Source organism: Macrobrachium rosenbergii, chromosome 23 (genome assembly GCF_040412425.1).
Source record: "Macrobrachium rosenbergii isolate ZJJX-2024 chromosome 23, ASM4041242v1, whole genome shotgun sequence".
Lineage (NCBI taxonomy): Eukaryota > Metazoa > Arthropoda > Malacostraca > Decapoda > Palaemonidae > Macrobrachium > Macrobrachium rosenbergii.
In genome coordinates this window covers 51,542,857-51,562,980 of record NC_089763.1, presented here as the reverse complement: position 1 = coordinate 51,562,980, position 20,124 = coordinate 51,542,857, and the positions used below count along the sequence as shown (strand labels likewise).

General features: G+C 43.5%; 1 protein-coding gene across 2 annotated transcripts in view; it reads right to left on the bottom strand.

Moving 5' to 3' along the window:
- Positions 1 to 20,124, bottom strand: part of LOC136851628 (divergent protein kinase domain 2A-like) — a 178,835-nt gene that overhangs the window by 124,542 nt on the left and 34,169 nt on the right. For both annotated transcript variants that reach the window (XM_067126015.1, XM_067126014.1), the window contains exons 2-3: positions 2,535 to 3,021; positions 1,346 to 1,495 (exon numbers count right to left, since the gene is read on the bottom strand). In XM_067126015.1, coding sequence (XP_066982116.1) covers positions 1,346 to 1,495; positions 2,535 to 2,819 — 435 coding nt within the window. In that variant the 5' untranslated portion in view covers positions 2,820 to 3,021. The remainder of the gene's footprint in view (positions 1 to 1,345; positions 1,496 to 2,534; positions 3,022 to 20,124) is intronic.

Here is a 20,124-nt window from a genome sequence, read left to right as displayed (position 1 = left end):
GCGCAACAGCAAAACTGCAGGAGGGCTGAGGGCTAACACTGGCCTGCTTGTACCTCTTGACTGGAGGTGGGGAGCTGTCCGCATTGGTGAAGTGCCTTTTCAAAGGCCGTGAGGCAGCAGCATGGCGCCACAAATGCTTCCTATCAGCAGTGGAGCCATCCGAACCAGGCAACAGCCGATTCACACCAAGAGAGACACCTTTCCAGTGGCAATCTGCCGCAGGCTGGGAATGTGCAACAGGCTCCACTGTCCATGGGCAAACCCCAACGGCCTCCCTTGGACCTCTGGTATGTCTTCTCCCCAGTGTGGGGGAGCGGGAAAGGGACCTTCATCTAGAAGCACCAGTGGGATGGGCAGCCATCTCCTCAACATGCACAACACGTCTCAGTGTTTTGCACCACTGTCTCAGTGTTTTGCACAATACTGACACTAGGAACATTGGAAGACGCTTTCATCACAAAATCTCTGAAAGAGGAATCTAACTCCATTACAGTGTTAGCCAAAAGCTCAAACTTCTTATCAAACCTCTGTTCAAGACTGACAATAATGTTGGGATTGGAAGCACAGGAACCTGGTAAAAGAGTCTGGGGTAAAGGGGAAGGGGGGCTAAGGATAGGAGACATAACATGAATATGAGGAGAAGAAACAGAGCTATCTTCCACCACACTAATTAAAAGAGGAGCTTCTAAACTAGCCCTGCTTTTGGCTCTAAGGGCCACCTTCCTTTTCCTATCTCTATCAAGTTTGTTCAGATGGGACTTCAATGCCTTCCACTTATTATCTCCCCAATCTTGATATTCCGGACAAGTAAGCTCTTTACTACACTCCTGCCCTCTACATTTTACACATTTAAGTGTGAGATTCATAAGTCACTTTCGTTAATCTAGTTTTACAACCCTTGAAGAGCTGGAGTCTTATATATTGAACTAACTTTAGCAATAAAGTCAACCACAGCTAACAAGATAACTAATCTTTAATGCCACCACAAAAAAGTGAATACTTCCCCAAAATACAGGAACAAATATCAAAAAAGATGAAGCAATGACTGCTCAAAACCCACTGATGTTAGTTGGGAGCCGGTAGAAAATGAACTGAAGCTCTCTGCTGAGTTGTACCTATCAGTCCCGAATGTGGGCGGGGCCTTGTCACCTACACAAACAATCGTAGTACCACCACGAAATTTGAATTTTTTTTAGACCGCCGTGGCAGAAACAATTAACTATGTAATTACTTGGTAAGTCACTTATATAAAAGTCAAAGATTTGTAATGTGTAAGAACCCAGTATCATTAGGCAAAGTCATGAAAGCTTTCACTATACTTGAAGTATAAACCCACAGTTCTTACCTTAACTGACAATTTATGGAGATCACCTAAATGTGCCTCATAAACCATCTCCCCCTCCTTAACAACAGGAGTATCAGAATCTAACGTAAGAAATCCTGCAGATATATCCTCACACAGGTAGTTACCAAAGCAAAGGGGGCATGTCTCTTCCTGGAAAGAAAATAACTTACAAATGAAACTATAAAACATCAAGACTACATGGCCTCCTATGTTAACCTATTTTATACATACTATTTCATTATATTATTTATTTCACCTTGGTGCGAGCAGCTAAAGTACAGCACTATCCTGTACACACACTTTTGTTATGTTACTGGCAAAAGGTTCGAAAATCCATGCAAAACAAAGGAAACCTTAGCACCATCATAAGCTCAAATCCAACCAGTGAAGGTCGTGGGTGGATGTAGGAGGATGTTTTTGTTTTATAATAATGGAAATTTTACAGATATGTTATAATAATAATTTTAGAGCATTATTAGGATAAATATTTTAGGTTGTTTTCACAAAAACATGCTTTAATTGCCGTATGAAAACATTTTCATTGTGTTCATTAACACTTTACAATCTTACATTACCTCACTTTTTGTGGTTGTTAAATGACAAAACATACTATAATGATTTTTGCATATGTAATAGGCGAATAAATTTCCTTTAAAATGAGGTATGATTCATAGAAATCGTTTGGCTGGTTTTTTTTATGCGTAGTTGGCAAACTTTAAATCGTTTTATCATTTTTAAAAACCGCTTGGCACCTTATTACACTGCGCCACTCATTTCACCTTTGGTGTGTTATCTTTTACAACCCACCACATGCTCAAATCCTTCAAATATTTTACTGATATATTGTACAGGCAGTCCCGGTTATTGGCAGGGGTTCTGTTCTGAGAGTGTGATGATAACCGAAAATCGGAGGTTTTCGGCGCTTTTTCGGGGATTTTCGGGGCTTATCGGCGCCGAAAGGCACTGATCTTCGGTTATTGGCACCTCTGTTAGGTATGTATTGGCGCCAACACCCAATTATCGGTACCGATAAGCGGAAATCGTCAATTTTCGTCACTAGCCAAGTGCCATAAAACCAGATTGCCATTAACTGAGCCTGCCGTTAACCGGGGACTGCCTGTACTGCAGTTAAATCTTCATTGCTACAATAGATCCATAATTCAATTAAAAAACAAGGAAAGAAGATTACCTTGGCAAGATCTAAAAACAAGTCTACAAACAAGGCAGACTGTATTTTTTCATTTCTGTGCCTATTTGTTCGATGACGAACAGCTGAAAGTGCAGGAGCATCAATATTTATACTATTCTCATGAGGACTGGTTGCTTTCTCTGGACCTTTTAGACCAGCTTTAAGTGGTTGCTGTGGAGAGATAGAGTTACTGTCTCTATCCCAAATACGAAACACCACAATAATAAGCATAAAAAATGAGATGCATAGGAAGAGTTTCTGGTAATGGATGCGAAGAAGTTGCATCGTGTCGTTGCTTACTTTTCAGCTGAGAATCTTGAAGTGATTACAAACTGGAGTCAACTTACAAAACTGCTAAAATAATGATGATGATGATACTGCCATATATGGCAACCCCTTGTATTCATGAGGTTTCACTCTTCTTCAGCTTCTGCCAAAAGAAACTGAAGATGCCATACTCATTTATATAATGCTGTCATTTTGATGCCTGCCAAAGAAAAAAAGAAAAAGAATTAAAGAAAGTCAGACATAACCTCTCAATGAGCAAGGGTCTAGTACTAGCTATTTCAGAATAATCAAAGAAAACTTTCTAACCTTTACTTTTGCCTGTAATATGTTTTCCCTATGGATGCAATATGTATTGGAAATGCTGTAGTATTTGGTGTATGGATGGATTAAGAAATTTAGGCTTCAAAGCAAACACTGGGACAACAAGACTATTCAGCAATTTATGTTAAAAAATGATATTTTAATGATAAAATAAAGTTTGTTCATACTTACCTGGCAGATATATACGAGGGTAAGTCAAAAAGTTCCAGGAAAAATTCAATATACTCTTTATTTAAGGAAATTCAAACATTTTTCTACATATCTACCATCTAACTCTATACACTTTTCAAGGCGCTGTTTCCACCTCTGCAACCCTTCTTTGTGGAAATTTGGGGCCTTTCTATTAAACCATGTTGAAACTGCATGTTTAGCAGCATCCAAAGATTCAAACCGGACTCCTCTTAAGTGTTCCTTGAGTTTTGGGAACAGAAAAAATCTGAAGGAGCAAGATCAGGACTATAAGGAGGATGTGGAAGAGTTTCCCACCTAAATTTCCGTAGGACTTCTCTTGCAACCCTTGATGAATGTGCTGGAGCGTTATCATGATGGAACAAAATTCTGCGGTGCAACTTTCCTCGACATTTTTAGCCAATGCAGTCTTCAGTTTTTGCAAAACACCTTTGTAGTAGTTCCCAGTGATTGTTTTTGTCCTTCAAGGAAATCAATCAAAATCACTCCTTTGGAGTCCCAAAACACTGTTGCCATAACCTTCTGGGCAGATCTCGCCACTTTGAACTTCACTGGTGCAGCTGAACCTCTTGGTAACCATTGCTTTGATTGAATTTTACTTTCTGGGTCATATTGATGGATCCAAGTTTCATCTCCAGTAACAATCCGGTCAAAAAAACTCTGATTCATTTGATTCAATCTTCGTTAAAACTGCAAGAGAAAGTTCAGCTCTTTGATGCAGTTGGTCTTGCATAACGCTTTTGGGACCCAACGTGCTGAAAGTTTACTCAAACCAAGATTTTCATTTAAAATTGAAAATGCGGAACCATGGGAGATCCAAGTTTCATTAGCTATCATATCGATAGTAATCCGACGATCTTCATCCACTAGATTCTGCACCAAAGCCACAATTCTTTCATTTTTTGCAGTCGATGGTCTTCCCTCTCTTGGGTTGTCTTTGAGGTCCTCCCGACCATCCTTAAATCGCTTTATCCAATCATAAACAACTGATTTAGATGGAGAAGAATCTCCATAAATTTGTTGCAAAGCTTCAATAATTTTTCCTGGTTTCCAATCAAGCTTGGTCAGGAACTTGATGTTAGCTCTCATCTCAAAATTTTTATTTTCCATGGGTTCAAGAAGTTACTTTTCTGAAGCAGATGTTAACACCACGGTAGCAAGAGGATGACTGAGGTAACAAGTCTATATGGATCACTACATCACAGATAATTGTTTACCAAGTATTTGGGTTGTTTCATTCCTGTGTAAATACATCATTCAACAATTTTTCCTGGAACTTTTTGACTTACCCTCGTATAGCTGTATTCTCTGATAGTCCGACAGAATTTCAAAACTTACGACACACGCAGTGGGAGATCAGGTGGTTAGTACCCATTCCCGCCGCTGGGAGGCGGGTATCAGGAACCATTCCCATTTTCTATTCAGATTTTCTAGTGCCACTGTCTCCTGAGGGGAGGTGGGTGGGCACTATGAATATATATATCTGCCAGGTAAGTGTGAACAAACTTTATTTTATCATTAAAATATCATTTTGTTCATGAGACTTACCTGTCAGATATATATATAGCTGAATACCACCATTGGAGGTGGGTACAGACAGAATAGGATTTAGGAAACATAATACATGTAGGTGATTGACACCTTGGTTCCTTACCTGTTAGCATAGCTGACTTCGTGATTACTGTCACCCAAGTCCGCTTCTGCTTTACTAGAGTCTCCAGCAAGGTAGTGACCTGTATAGCTGGTGAGTTCTAGATGATCTGTCAACGGGGGCGTGACCACGATGTGACTAGACCATATTGACCATACAATGAGGGCAAACGGAGAAAAAACAACCACCTGACCAAGCCTAACTAAGTTAGGATAGCAAAACTAAAGCTAAAGAGTGGGAAGTCCGCCTCTGGCGGTCGACCCAACAACCATAAAAAACACTTCCTAACCATTTTCTATAGGATAGGATGTGTGTCACTCCCTGCCCCCAGGATTGTATCTGCGGAAACGTATGGTCCTAGCGAGAAGCAGTTCTCATATGTCGTCTTCACATCTCTCAGGTAGTGTGAAGCGAACACAGAGTTGCTACGCCAAAATGTGGCACCCAGAATGTTACTGAGTGTCATATTCTTCTGAAGAGCCACTGAAGTTGCAACCACCCTCACCTCCTGAGCATTGACTTTCAGAAGTTTAAAATCAGTGTCTTGACAGCATAAATGGGCTTCTTTAATCGTGTTCCTCAGGAAGAATGCCAGTGCATTCTTCGACATAGGTAAGTCCGGTCTCTTCACTGAACACCATAGATTGTCCGAGGGGCCTCGACTTTCCTTCGTTTTGTCCAAGTAGACCTTGAGAGCCCTGACAGGGCATAGGACTCTCTCTGGCTCTTGACCCAGAATCTCAGCCATACCCTTAATTTCGAAGCTCTTGGGCCAAGGGTTAGACGGGTTTTCGTTTTTTGCTAAAAAAGTAGGACTTAAAGTACAAACTGCGTTTGTCCTTTAAAGCCTATATGTTTACTGAAGGCTTGAAGTTCGCTAACCCTCTTCGCAGTTGCTAGAGCAGTTAGAAAAATAGTCTTTCTGGTAATGTTCCTCAATGTCGCAGAACGAAGAGGCTCGAAAGGACTGGACATCAGGAACTGTAACACCACATCTAAATTCCAGGAAGGAGTTCTTTGCTGAGGCACCTTCGTGGTTTCAAATGATTTAAATAGATCGTGATGGTCTTTGTTGTTAGTCAGGTCCAGGTTTCTATGCCTAAAAACGGCTGATAGCATACTCCTATATCCCTTGATAGTCGGGACCGCTAGTTTGACTTCACTCCTCAGAAACAAGAGGAAATCGGCTATCTGACTCACAGAGGTCGTGGTAGAGGAAATGCCCTTCTTTCTACACCATCTCCTGAACACGGTCCACTTCGATTGGTACAAATTACTGGAAGAGAATCTTCTGGCTCTGGCAATAGCTCTTTCCACTGATCTAGAAAAACTTCTCGCTCTGGCCAGCTTCTCGATAGTCTGAATGCAGTCAGACTCAGAGCGGGGAGGTTTTTGTGGTACCTCTCGAAGTGGGGCTGTCTGAGTAGATCGACTCTCATGGGCAGAGTTCTCGGAAAGTCCACTAGGAAGGACATGACCTCTGTGAACCACTCCCTCGAAGGCCAAAACGGGGCGATCAACGTCATCCTCGTCCCTTCCGACGACGCAAACTTCCTGATGACTTCTCCGAGGATTTTGAACGGGGGAAAGGCATAAACGTCCATCCCCGTCCAATCCCAGAGAAGAGCATCTACTGAGATCACTCCTGGATCGAGTACAGGGGAGCAGTAAAGAGGAAGCCTCTTCGTCTTGGAAGTTGCAAAGAGATCCACCAAGGGACGTCCCCATAGCCTCCACAGTCCCTGACAAACCTCTTGGTGCAGGGTCCACTCGGTCGGTAGCAGTTGTTGTTGCCGACTTAGAAGATCCGCACGGACGTTCTCTACACCTGCAACGAACCTCTTCTGCGGCGGGAGGGCATCAAAACTCTCCGGAGAAGAGCGAAGAGCGTCACGAGAAAAAGGACGTGAAGCGTCCCCTTCTTTGAAGCTTCTCTTCAAAGGGCGAGAGTCCTTCCGAGAGTTCCACCCCTGACGCGGGAGGAAGATTCAGGGGACGAAGCAATCCTTAAGATTCGTGCCCGTGCACGATCCTTGGCAGCCTGGGAAGCGTCAACAGGACCTGCGAAGGGACGCCAGATCGGTGGGGGTCCGCGTAACCCTCTTGCGGCTTTCGACTTGCCCACTTCCTGAGTCCTGGGAGTCCGGCAGAGGTCCAGGCCTAGAGGCATTATACGGCCGATCTGGCGCCCCCTCCACAACACTAGGGGACAGACACTATCACTGCACTTCACAGCACTTTGAAGGGCGAGCATTTTAGCTTCCAGATTACGAATGGAAGACATAATAACCGACAGGGCATCTCCTTCCGCAGACACAACCTCGGGGCCCGGGGGCAACACCACAGGGTTAGGAAAAGCTACATCTACGGGAGGGTTAGCAGGTGAAAAAACACTACCCTGACTCCTACTCACTGAAACACTTCTGGAGGAAGACCTCCTGATCCTATCCCGCTCTAACTTTCGCACATAGGAATCATAAGTCCTCCAACTAGCATCAGGCAAAGACTCGCACTCCTTGCATCGATCATTAAATAAACAAACATGCCCCCTACACCTCGAGCATACAGTGTGAGGATCTACTGAAATTTTCGGTAGCCTCACCTTACAGTCTTGCACACAGCAAACTCTATAACTAGAAGAACTAGATTCAGACATCTTAATCCAAGCAAAAAACAAAGCCAAATCCAAAACAGTCCACAATTGCAATGCCTAGCCACAAATCCAAGTCAAAAAACCAAAAGTCAAACAAATACTTAAGTGACAACCAAGTTTACGAAATCCAAGACGGAGGTACTGAAAACAAGTGTTGACAGTACCGGCGACAGAGAAAATCTGAATAGAAAATGGGAATGGTTCCTGATACCCGCCTCCCAGCGGCGGGAATGGGTACTAACCACCTGATCTCCCACTGCATGTGTCGTAAGTTTTGAAATTCTGTCGGACTATCAGAGAATACAGCTATATATATATCTGACGGGTAAGTCTCATGAACAAACTAAAATTTCATAAATGAGAAAAAATGTCTAATTTAAATCTCATTCTCAGGAAATATTTAAAATGCTAGGTAAATAAATGTTAAACCACCAATATATAAAATGTGAAAAAATCAAGGGATTGCAAACACAAGAACACAAAAATACACAAAAATTTACCAATAATAATTCCACTAAGGCAAAATTTCTCTCAATATACCTTATTATACCGTGGTAATAATAAATAAAATTCACTTTACCTTACAAAAGATTGTGAAAACTTTCGCAAAATCACTTGAAATGTAGCTGCTTTAGATTCACATAACACTTTTTTGTATGGCGCCGTTACCAAATATATAAACTTTTCCTACATTCAGATCTCAAAATCTAAGTTTAATATCAATGACCACAAATATTTTGTTAAAATTTCTCTCTTTTGAAGAGAGAGAGAGAGAGAGAGAGAGAGAGAGAGAGAGAGAGAGAGAGAGAGAGAGAGAGAGAGAGAGAGAGAGAGAGAGAGAGAGAGAACCAACATTAACGGTCTCTGAAATCAGAATGAGCAAACTTTAGGATTCCAGTAGGAAATGAAACAGTCAGATGATGCCACTAAGGCATTTTGAGAACAAGATACAAGAGAAAATTCTAAAAGAAGGAAGATGACGTCATCGATCGAGACATGTGCTTTTACCCTCAAAAGGTGTATGTGACTTGAACAAAAAATCATATGGGACGTGATTAGAACAATATGTGATCAGAGCAATCTAATCTTAAACATGATGCAACTGCCATGTGCTTCAGTGCAACACTTGTTCATATTTCTCAAAAGGTACACATCTTTACCAGAAAATCATATAGAACACATGTAACATTGCAAAATAATTTGTCTTCTCGTATGGGACAAAGCTTTTACAGAAATCTTAACAGGATCAAAACATACTGCAACTGGCTAATTATGACTGGCATGTTTTTAAAAACAAAACGAAAAACTCGAGTTGGTTTCCAGAACGGAGCAGCTATTGTTATCTCGACCTTTCAGCGCATTATCTTTAGTGATGACAACTGAAGTGAAACAAACCCTTCACTACGACACACACTTGTTGCTCATATACTAAGTTACTATTAAAAATGTATCAATTCAAAATTACGCTGTTAACTAAATCATCAACTCTTTTGAGATCTGACATTACACTACATACAATATTATTACACATAACACCTGATAAACAGAAGAGTAAATATATCAAAACTATAGGATGATATACATATTATAAGGCAACATCATGAAAATATTCATGGTCTCCACAAATCCTAGACACTAATCTGCAGTCAAATGATGACTGTCAACTGGATAGCTGGCATGGGGCCCCATGAACTTCAGGTTCCAGTCAGGACAGAACACACTTTGTGTTGTCAAGACAATGACTGAAAAAAATCAGCAGTGCTGGGAAGAAGGACTAAGATAGGTTTATTATGTAATCGTAAATTTTGTTCTATACAAGTGCTGTAATTCAATTTGCTTTGCTTACAAATATGATATTTTCATAAGAAAATTAAGTTTCATATATACTTACCAAGTAATTCCATAGCTATAGTTTCTAACTTGCGCAGCAGCCTTTATTTAAAAAATCGCAGTAGCACTTCGATAGTTTAGTGTAGGTGACAAGCTCAGCCCACTAATGGGAGTACTGGAAACTACTTAGCAGAAAACCTCATTTTGTTTGTGCCCTATGTCCATGAGAGAGGAGGAGGGCGGGCTCTGATTCTGTAATTACTTGGTGAGTATATATGAAAATTGAGTTTATTATAAAAATATCATTTTCATACAAGTAACTTACCAAGTAATTACATAACTGAATCCCACACTGAATGGAGGTGGGACACATAGACATATTTCACTCTAAAAAATTTTGGCATGGTAATGACTTTGAAATAGAAAAATTGCTAGCATTGAAACAATGCTTGTCGTTTCCTTACTTGGTGAGAGAGCTACTACAGGTGAATATTGCATCTGGTTGGTGCTCATCTTAACCTGTAGTGGTGTGACTGTTGAGCCATTGGTCACCTCTAATTAAGTGGGAGCTTTGCAGTGGAGGATAGGCTTGATCGCTGGCAAAGCATGCACAAGCGCCTTTGCTCTGGGCGCAGTACCAATATAAAAAACAACAAGACAATGCTTTCACCTACAGTGAAAAAATCACAATCTCCGCTCAGACTGGTGGGTATTCCAGGTACTGCACATTGTACCCCCTGGCTCCAGAAAATTCGACACCTTACTTCAAGGCAGAGCTAATAGGAGAAAAAGAGATTCCTATGCTTCTTCCCCCAATACCATGCCAGTCACTGATAATGGCCCCAAGGTACAGTAAACCCCACGTATTCACGTTCTCACAATTTGTGGACTCACGCATTTGCAGGTTTCTCTGTACAACATATCTACCCATTATTCATGGAAAATTCGCCCATTCGCGGTATTTTTCACTGAGAAATATTCACTAATTACTGTATTTTTATATAATTTTCATGAATAAATGCACTTTTTGTGATAAAAATTAAAATACTCAGGTGTAAGCATTTTTACAGGGTTTTTCTTGTGTTTAAATTATCAAAATGGGCAGTTCTAAGTGTTTTTAGAGGGGTTTTAAGTATTCGCAGATTTTAGCTATTCGCGGGGGGGTGTGGTACGCATCCCCCGCGAATACGGGGGGTTCACTGTGTTGCAATTTTCAAACGCTTTCAACTTCTTTCAAATAGTGAGATGCAAAGATCGGTTCACACTTCCAATAGGCTGAATGTAGAATGGAAGTTAGGAACATATGTGCCTGAAAGCTAATAAGGTAGAGACTGCCCTGATGTCAAGAGCTTTCACTTTAAAAGTAGGCATAATGTCTTCCTGAATCTGAGAGTGCACCTAAGAAATGAAGTCTTTGACAAAGAAGGACAATGCGTTCTTAGTCAGAGGGCAAGATGGGTTCTTGACCGAGCACCAGAGGTTACTGGATGGTCCTCTGATCTTCTCAGTCCTGCTCATGAAATACCTTAAGGCCCTAGCAGGACAAAGAACTCTCTCATCTTCCTCATTAAGGTCTTAATGGAGAAAGAACGGGGCCAGGGCTTGGAAGGGTCCTTGTTTTTGGCTAAAAACCAAGGGTAAAGTAGCAAACTGTGTCTCCTTGTGAAAACAAAAAACCTACCCTTTATTGATGGCTTGGGACTCCCTAATATATTAGCAGTAGCCAAGGCCATGAGGAAGAGAGTCCTCCAAGTAAGGTTTCTCCGAGAAGAGGAACGAAGGGGTTCAAAAGAGGGACCTGTCAGCCACTTTGACATTACATCCAGGTTCCAGGAGACTGGATCTTTCTTTGCTTAGACATATCAAAGGACTTGATGTGGTCATTAAGATCTGGGATTGACGTAAGATTCAGCACCCCTGTGCTTGAACACTGATCTAAACACTGCTCGATACCCCATAATGGTGGAGGATGAGAGATTCCTAGATCTCCTCGGATAAAGAAGGAAATCCGCAATTTGGGCAACAGACATCTCAGAAGAAGAGACGTTGAGTCTGAGACACCAGCTTCAGAAAATCACTCACATAGCCTGAAGATGTGGCTAGGAAATCGATGCCTGCATCTTGCAATAGCCTCTGCAGCACATCCTGAAAACCCTTACGCTCTGAAAGTTCTGGACAGTCTGAAGCATGTCAGGGCAAGAGTGGACAATCCTTTGGTATCTCTTAAAGTAAGTAGACACTGTTTTTGGGGGAAGGAGTCTCGGAAAGTCCACCCACAACTGTAGTCGATCCTGGAACCATTCTTACGGGGCTAAGAGAGCCATCGTAACGTTGCAATGAGCCCAAGACTTCAAGGGCGGAAAGGCATAGTGGTCCAAGTGGGACCAGTCTTGCAGTATGGTGTCTGTTGCTCATGCTAGGGGGTCCGGGGTCTGAGAACAAAAGAGAGGAAGGTGATGGTTCCTTGAGGTGGCAAACAGGTCCAATGTTAGCCTGGAACATTGGATCACAGATTCTGATAGGCCAGGGGATCCAAGATCCCTTCGGTGGGAAGGATGTACTTTTCAATGGCTCAGTTCGTCTGCCAGAATATTTAGTTTGCCCTGAATGAATGGAGTGATTGGACTCACTCGAGTTGATTTGTCCACAGTAGAAGGTCTCTTGCTGTCTGGCAGAGAAAATGAGTGAGTGCCGCCTCGCTCTCGTATGTACGTTAGGCTGAGATGTTGTCTGAATGGACTACCACAGTCTTGTTGTAAACTAGGGTTCAGAAGCACTGAAGTCCTAAGTGAACTGCTTTCAGCTCTCTGACATTGATGTGAAGGTTTTGTTCTTCTGGCGACCAAGTTCTGGTAACTTCCCAGTTCCCCAAGAGGACTCCCCAACCTAGAACCGAGGAGTCTGAATGGAAGCCTAGATCTGGGCTCAGAGGATGAAGGGCTTTCCTTCCAAAAGTCTACGTCCAGACTGCGACTATGCCGGTCCGACTTGATCTTCGGGTTGATGGGAAATGCGTAGGTGTTTGGCTGTGTTTCCCTGTCCCAGTTGGCCTTGAGGGAGAATTGCAAAACTCTCATGAGAAGTTTGCCTAATTTGATGAAGGTCTTGATGGACGACAGTCCCCCGAGTAGCCTCATCCACTGATGGGCCAAGCAAGACGACGGGGCTAAAAATTTGTGGACCATCTGAAGGCAGCTGACAATTTTCTTGGCAGATGGAAAAGCCCGAAAAATCCAAGAGTTGAGACGGGGCCAACTGGGACTTCTGAAGGTAGATGATAAATCCCAGTTCCTGAGGGAAGAGATGTCCAAGTCCTTCATGCACTTTTCCCTCGATAGGGATCGAAGAGGCAAGTCGTCCAGATGTTGGGTGATGTTTATGCCTATTAAATGAAGTCATTTAGCTATAGGAACGAGGACTCGAGTGAACACTTAGAGGTGCCATAGAGAGGCCGAAGCAAAGAGCCCAAAACTGGAAGATTTAGCTGGTGCCAGGCACTCCGAGAGGAGACAGGTGTTTAGACGCTGATGTGGGGCATCGAGATTGTCCTAGAAGACAAACCTTAGATATTTCCCGGAGTGTGGATGGATGGGGAAGTGGAATCATGCGTCCTGCATATCCCAGGTTATCATCCAATCACCCTGGTGAATGGATGAAAGGACTGACTGCTTCGTCTCCATCTGAACTTCGTCTGTTGGACAGAGAGAATGAGGGTGCTTACGTTGAGGACTGGTCTGCAAACTCCGATGATTTGGGGACCACAAACAGACGGTCGTACAAGCCCTTTGAGTTGATGTCCTCGACTTTTGAAGGACAGAGGAGACTTCCTCCAAAAGAGCTGCAAGTTTTTCTGAGCCTCTTGAGTAGGCCATCAAAATGAAGGGAGAAGGGACCAAAAGGGGGCTCTCCACGAAAGGAATGGCGTAGCCCTCCCTCAGAACCTTGACAATCCACTGTTGTGTCCCTCTGATACTCCACTTCTCCCAAAACTCGAGAAGACTGGCTTCCACTTATGCATGGGGGACTTCTTCCCCATTTCTTGGGCAAGGACTTGAACCCCTCTTGATAGCTCTGGCCAAAAAGTGGACATTGGAGCAGTTCCTAGACTGGACTTGGGCTTGGGCTTATTCCCACGAAAGGAATGTTGGTGGAGAGGGGAGACTGTCTTAGGAATAAACGCGGACGAATCCTTGGAGCACTTGGAAGAACGAGCCAGAAGAACCTAAGTTCTGACTTCTGGGTCTGAGTGACTCCTTTAGTGGAACGGGAACACCAAAAAATCTCTTTTCTTCAAAACCCCCAAAGAGAAAAAAGTCGCAAGTTCAAGAGATGGCTCTCCCTCATGGTCTTGTCTGCACGAGAAAGGACTCCTAGCCAGCCAGGGGCAAAGTCTCCAACTAAATCATGCAATCTTTAATCTTCTTGGCTAGTACTCTCACCATCCAGTCCAAGAAACTCAAGCTTCAAACAACTCAAAAGAGGTCTTTGACAAGGAGGTCAAGTTCTGCCAATGAAAAAACAATTTCTGCCGATGAAAACGGCGAACGTCAGGAAGAAGATGCTTCCCCGTTGGTGTAGGAAAGAAACCTCCTAAGGATTTAGCGTGAGGAAGGAAAGACAAAGGAAGCCTTACCTTGCTCCCTCTTAGCAGAAAACCAAACGGCAATTTCCTTGAATGCCTTCTTAGAAGACGAGGAAAGCACCACTATGGGGAGCCTAGGTCTGTCACCTGGTGGCTCCTCATCAGGAAGGTCGAGGGAGATGAGACAAGGGGCTAGCTGGAGCCAAATAAGGGATGGAAAGCTTGCCTACAAATATTGACGGAGCTGCACAGGCTAGGAGATCCGCGGTCAGAAATGGGCGCTTGGTGCTCTGAGCAGTAGAGTGATACTGAAGAGTTGGTGCTGGGCGCTCAGGAGCTGGCGCTGGGTACTTGGGAGCTGGCGCTGGGTGCTTGGCAGCTGCACCAAGAGCTTGGGAACTGGCACCGGGCGCTCAGAAACTGGCGGCGGACGCTTGGGAACTGGCATTGGGGGCTCGTGAGGAGATGGGCGCTTGAATGAAGAAAACAAGTGCCTGAGAGGGATCGTTGAGCGCTTGGGAGCCAAAGACTGGCACCCAACAGAAATACATTCAGGAGAGAAATAATCTGGACTGTCCCATGCATTGCAGGAAGCTTGAGGACTGCACCCGGTTCCTTAAACCGCTAACTGGGCAGTAGAGAAGAGCGGCCAGCATTGCCTGCATGCCTCTCCAATGGACAAGACGAATCTAGGAAGTGCTTGCAGCACTTCCAAGTCTGGGCTGGAGTCTTCAGAGTCAGACGACAACTGGGGCACAACCAAGACGCCTTTCTAGCGGCTGTCTGCAAAAATCTTTGTCTAGGATAACCGGCGGGATGAGAAGCCACCTCCTCCACTTGCATAACTCTTTCTCCTGTCAAGACGCCTTTCCAGTGGCTGTCTGCTGATACCTGAGAACGCGCAACAGGTTCGACTGAAGGGGTAACTACCCTGTAGGCCAACCCCCCTTGGCCTCCATTGGGGTTTTGGTAAGTCCTCTCCCACGTTCAAGGGAGCAGGACAGTAACCTTGGTCTGGAGAACCAACAGTACAAGCAACCATGGTCTGGAGAACCAGCAGTACAAGCAGTCGCCTCTTCCACTTGCACAATATGATCACTTGTCACTTTGCGGGAAGTGGCGCCATCTGAATACGTTTTCCCATAAACACTTTCAGTGATGCACCTAACTCCGCCACTGTATTCACTACTAGGATAATTATCTCGTGAAACCTAGACTAGCAGTGGCATTGGGTTCAGGAGCGAGAAAGCGAGGCAGTCCCCGGTTTACGACGGGTCCGGCTTACGACGTTCCGAGGTTACGACGCTTTTCAGATATATTCATCGGAAATTATTTCCCGGTTTACGACACATGTTCCAGGGTTACGACGCGTCATGCGCCAATCCGACGGAAGAAATATGGCTCCAAAATGGCAGAATAATAAAAACTTGGAGGTTATTTATAAGAAAAACTCAATAAAAATGCAGTTTACATCGTTTTCAATACACCCAGAGCATTTTAAAAGTAAGGTTTTCTTAGGATTTCTGACGATTTTTGACGATTTTTCGGTTTACAACAATTTTCGGCTTATGGCGCGGCGTAAGAACAGAACCCCCGTCGTAAACCAGGGACTGCCTGTAGATGGATTAAAATTAGGAAGAGCAGAGCTATCTTCTAACCTAGGCTAGGGTAGAAAACTAGGCTACGGGAAGCTCGTTTCTAGGCTCTAAAGGACACTTTCCTTTTTCTATCCCTCTCTAACTTGTCCAGTTGAGATTAAGTACCTTCTACTCTTGCTAATCATTACATTTAGCACAAGCTTTCTCCCTACTATATTTCTCCCCACTACATTTAATGCAAACTGTATGAGAATCATATGAAGATTTGATTAACCTGTTTTGCAACTTTTGCTACAACAGCGAAACTAGGTGAACTTGAATCAGACATAATAATAACCAAAGAACTAAAAATAATGATCCTAAAAGCTATTAAAGCTTGAAGGCTACTCAAATAAGTGATAATCCTTTATGGAAATCAAGTAAACAAAAGCTGCAGCAAACCCGCGATGTTAATCGAGAGCCGTCAGAAAGAGAAAAGTTATGACAATTTTAAATTAAGTTTCATATATACTTACCAAGTACTTATATAAATATACAGTGAATGCCCCGTATTCGTGGGAGATGCCTACCACACCCCCCCCGGTGAATAGCTAAAATCAGCGAATACTTAAAACCCCTCTAAAAACACTTAGAACTGCCCATTTTGATAGTTTAAACACAAGAAAAACCCCTGTAAAAATGCTTACACCTGAGTATTTTAATGGTTTTATCACAAAAAGTGCATTTATTCATGAAAATTATACGAAAATACAGTAATTAGTGAACATTTCTCAGTGAAAAATACCGCGAATGGGTGAATTTTAGCGAATAACGGGTAGATATGTTCTACAGAGAAACCCGCGAATGCGTGAGTCTGCGAATCGTGAGAACGTGAATACAGATGGCTTACAGTACTGTACTTTTCCACTTACACGGCAGCTTAAATCTTAAAAATCACAATAGTGCTTTTATTGTTTTCATGTAGGTGACTACCCCGCCCACTATAGGGGAACAATAGGAACAACAAAGCAGAAAACGTCACTTCCTTTGTGCCCTTATGTCCATGAGTGGGGAGGGAGGGAGGGCTCTAATCTATAATCACTTGGTAAGTATACAGGCAGTCCCCAGTTATCGGCAGGGTTCCGTTTCTGAGGGTGTGATGATAGCTGAAAATCGGCGATTTCAGTGCTTTTTCGGCGATTTTCGGGGGTTATCGGCGCTTTTTGGCGGCAATTTTCGGTTATCGCCGCCTCTGTTAGGTATGTATCGGCACCATTACCCAATTATCAGCGCCAAAAGGCGGAAATCAGCGATTTTCGGCGCCGAAAACTGCCGATTTTCGTTGCTAGACTAGCCCCATAAAACCGGATCGCTGTTAACCAGGAACTGCCTGTATCTGAAACTTAATTTTGTTATAAAAATACCATTTTCATATAAGTAACTTACCAAGTAATTATACTGTATAGGTGAATCCCACATTGATAATAGATAGGATCCATGGACATATTCTACTCCAATATGTTTAGTCATGAAAATGAATTTGAAATAGACTATTTGCTAACAGTGAGACAATGTTTGTTGTTTCCTTACCTGGTAAGAGAGCTACGGCAGGTGATTACTACCTCTGGTATTGCCTCTGGTCAGTGCTCAACTTGACTGCAGCAACGTGGCGGAATAGCCATGAGTCGCCTCTACTTTTAAGTGGGGGCTTTGAAGTAAAGGACAGTTTCGATTGCTCGCAAAGCATAAGAACATTTGCCCTTGCCCTGGGTGCAGTACCAAGAAATAAACACCAGACAACACTGTCATCTACACTGCAATAAAGTTAAAAACCATCACCCAACCACTAAAGACTGGTGGGCACTCCAGGTACACAGTACCCCCAGGCTCCCCTATGACTTGACACCCTACTTCAAGGCGAAGAGATAAAGGATAAAAAGGAATGCTTCCTATGCTTCCTCCCCAATACCAATGCCAGCCACCGATAACGGACCCAAGGTACTCCAATTATCAAAAACTGTCTCTATTCCTTTCTAATAGTGTGTCACAAAAATGTACTGACACTTCCGGTAAGTCAACTGAAGGATTGCTGCAAGTGACATATTATGCCTGAAAGCATACAAGGTGGTGACCACTCCAATCTCATGAGCTCTCACCTTAAAGGTAGGCAGGATGTCCTCCTGAATTTGTGAGTGACACTCTGGTGAAAGATCACTAAGAAAAAACGACAATGCATTTTTAGGTAGGGGACAAGAGGGATTTCTGACAGAGCATCAGAGATTAATGGAAGGGCCTCTAATTCTCTAGGTTCTGTCTAAATAGTAACGAAGGGCCCTAAACAGGGCAAAGGACCCATTCCTCTTCTGGACCGAGGATGTCCGTAAGATTCTTAATGGTGAATGAGAGTGGCCAGGGGTTGGATGGTGTCTCATCCTTTGCCAAGAAACCTAACGTAAAAGTACATACTGCGTCTCCCTGGGCAAAACCAATTCGCTTGTCCATGGCTTCTAGTTCACTCACTCGTTTGGCAGTAGCCAAGGCTACATGGAAGAGAGTTTTCTTGGTTAAGTCCTTAAGGGATGTGGAATGGAGAGGCTCAAAAGTGGGGCCTGTTAACCACTTTAGAACTACGTCCAAATTCCAAAATACGGAGTTAACTCCTGACTGCTTGGAAGTCTCGAAAGACTTAAGGATAGTTGCTAAGATCTTGGTTAGAGGAAAGATCTAAACCCCTGTGTTTAAAAACTGAATCCAGCATTGTTCTATACCCCTTGATAGTGGAAGAAGAGGGCCCTTTGGCAGTCCTCAAGTACAGTATAAGAAGAAGTCCGCTATATTGCCAAAAATTAGCGGGAGGTGTCTTTTACACTGTGTCAAAGTACCATTTCGATCAAATAATTAGTTTGAAAGATATTTGAGAAAAACGATGACTCGCAGTCCCCGAGATGGATAGTAGGTTGGGCTCACCGGGTTTTGCGACTTTCCCTCCATTAGTCTTTCTTCGGATGTCCACCATCACAGGTCCGATTTTATTTTCATTGTTATGGGGAACATCACAGAGTCTGGCTGCTTCTTCCTGTCCCAACTTGCTCTCAGGAAGGACTGAAGGGCTCTCATATGCAGTCTGCCTAGATTCACAAAATGTTTGATGGAGGAGAGATTCCCCAACAAACTCATCCATTAATTTTCTGAACAAGACAGGAGAGAGAGAAAGCTGTGTACTGTCTGTAAGCAGGACTCGACTCTCTTGGGGGACGGAAAACCTGAAAACTCAGAGAGTTTATCCTCAACCCCAAATAGAGAGTCTCCTGAGTTGGAGACATCTGCAACCTCTTCAAGTTTATCAAAATGCCTACTTCTTGAGTGAGAAGAGTTCTCTAAAGGTCCTTCGTCCACTGTTCCTGTGATGGTGATCAGAGAAGCCAGTTGTCCATGTACAAGCATATGTTCCATGTACAAGCATATGTTGATGCCTAGACGGTGCAGCCACTTTGTGGGAGAGGCTAGCACTTGCGTGAATACTTGAAGAGCTGTAGAGAGGCCAAAACACATGGCTTGAAATTGGAAGGCTCTGCCTTCGAAGACAAATCTGAGATATTTCCTGGAGTCCAGATGAACAGGGACATGGAAATAGGCATCTTGCATATCCAGGGTGATCACCCAATCACCCTGTTGAATGGTTGACAGTACCGACTGACTCGTCTCCATTTTGAACTTTGTCTTCTGGATGAAATCCAGAGCGTGGACGTCCAAGACAGGTCTCCAACCCCCCGATGACTTGGGGACTATGAAAAGGCGGTTGTAAAAGCCTTTCGTTGAACAGTCTTCTACCTCCTCTGTGGCTCTCTTCCTAAGGAGGGATGACACTTCCTCCGAAAGAGCCGCATACCTCTCCGAGCTTTTTGAGTAGGCTGTCAGTGCAATCGACGTGGACACTCATGGAGGGTACTCCTTGAATGGTATCAAGTAGCCTTCCTTCAGGATCTTGACTATCCAAGGCTTGGCCCCTCTGACACTCCACCTCTCCCATAAAAGGAGGAGTCTGATGGATCATTTCTTTGAAGATGGTCTGGACAAAGCCCTTTTGATAGACCTTGCTGTGAATCGTACCTTGGGGCAAGTTTTGGGAGGGGATACTCTGTCTGCTTCCATAAAAGGGCTGCTGTTGCAGTGGAGAGATGGATTTAGTAGAGAAAGATGAAGGCTCTTTGGGATGCTTCGATGACGGAGCCAACAAGTCTGTAGTTGACTTTTTCTGTAAGTCAGTTGCTATTTCCTTCACAGTGAACTGGGGAAACAGATACTGCTAGTCTAAAGGTGAATACAGGCAGTCTCAGGTCATCGGCGGGGGTTCCGTTCCGACGGAGTGACAATAAGCGAAAATCAGCGATAACCAAAAATTGGCGATTTTCGGCCCCAATAAGCACTGAAAATCACCAAAAATCGCTGATTTTCAGCTATCAAAACTGTTAAGCAGAAATCGGTGCATATCGGCATCA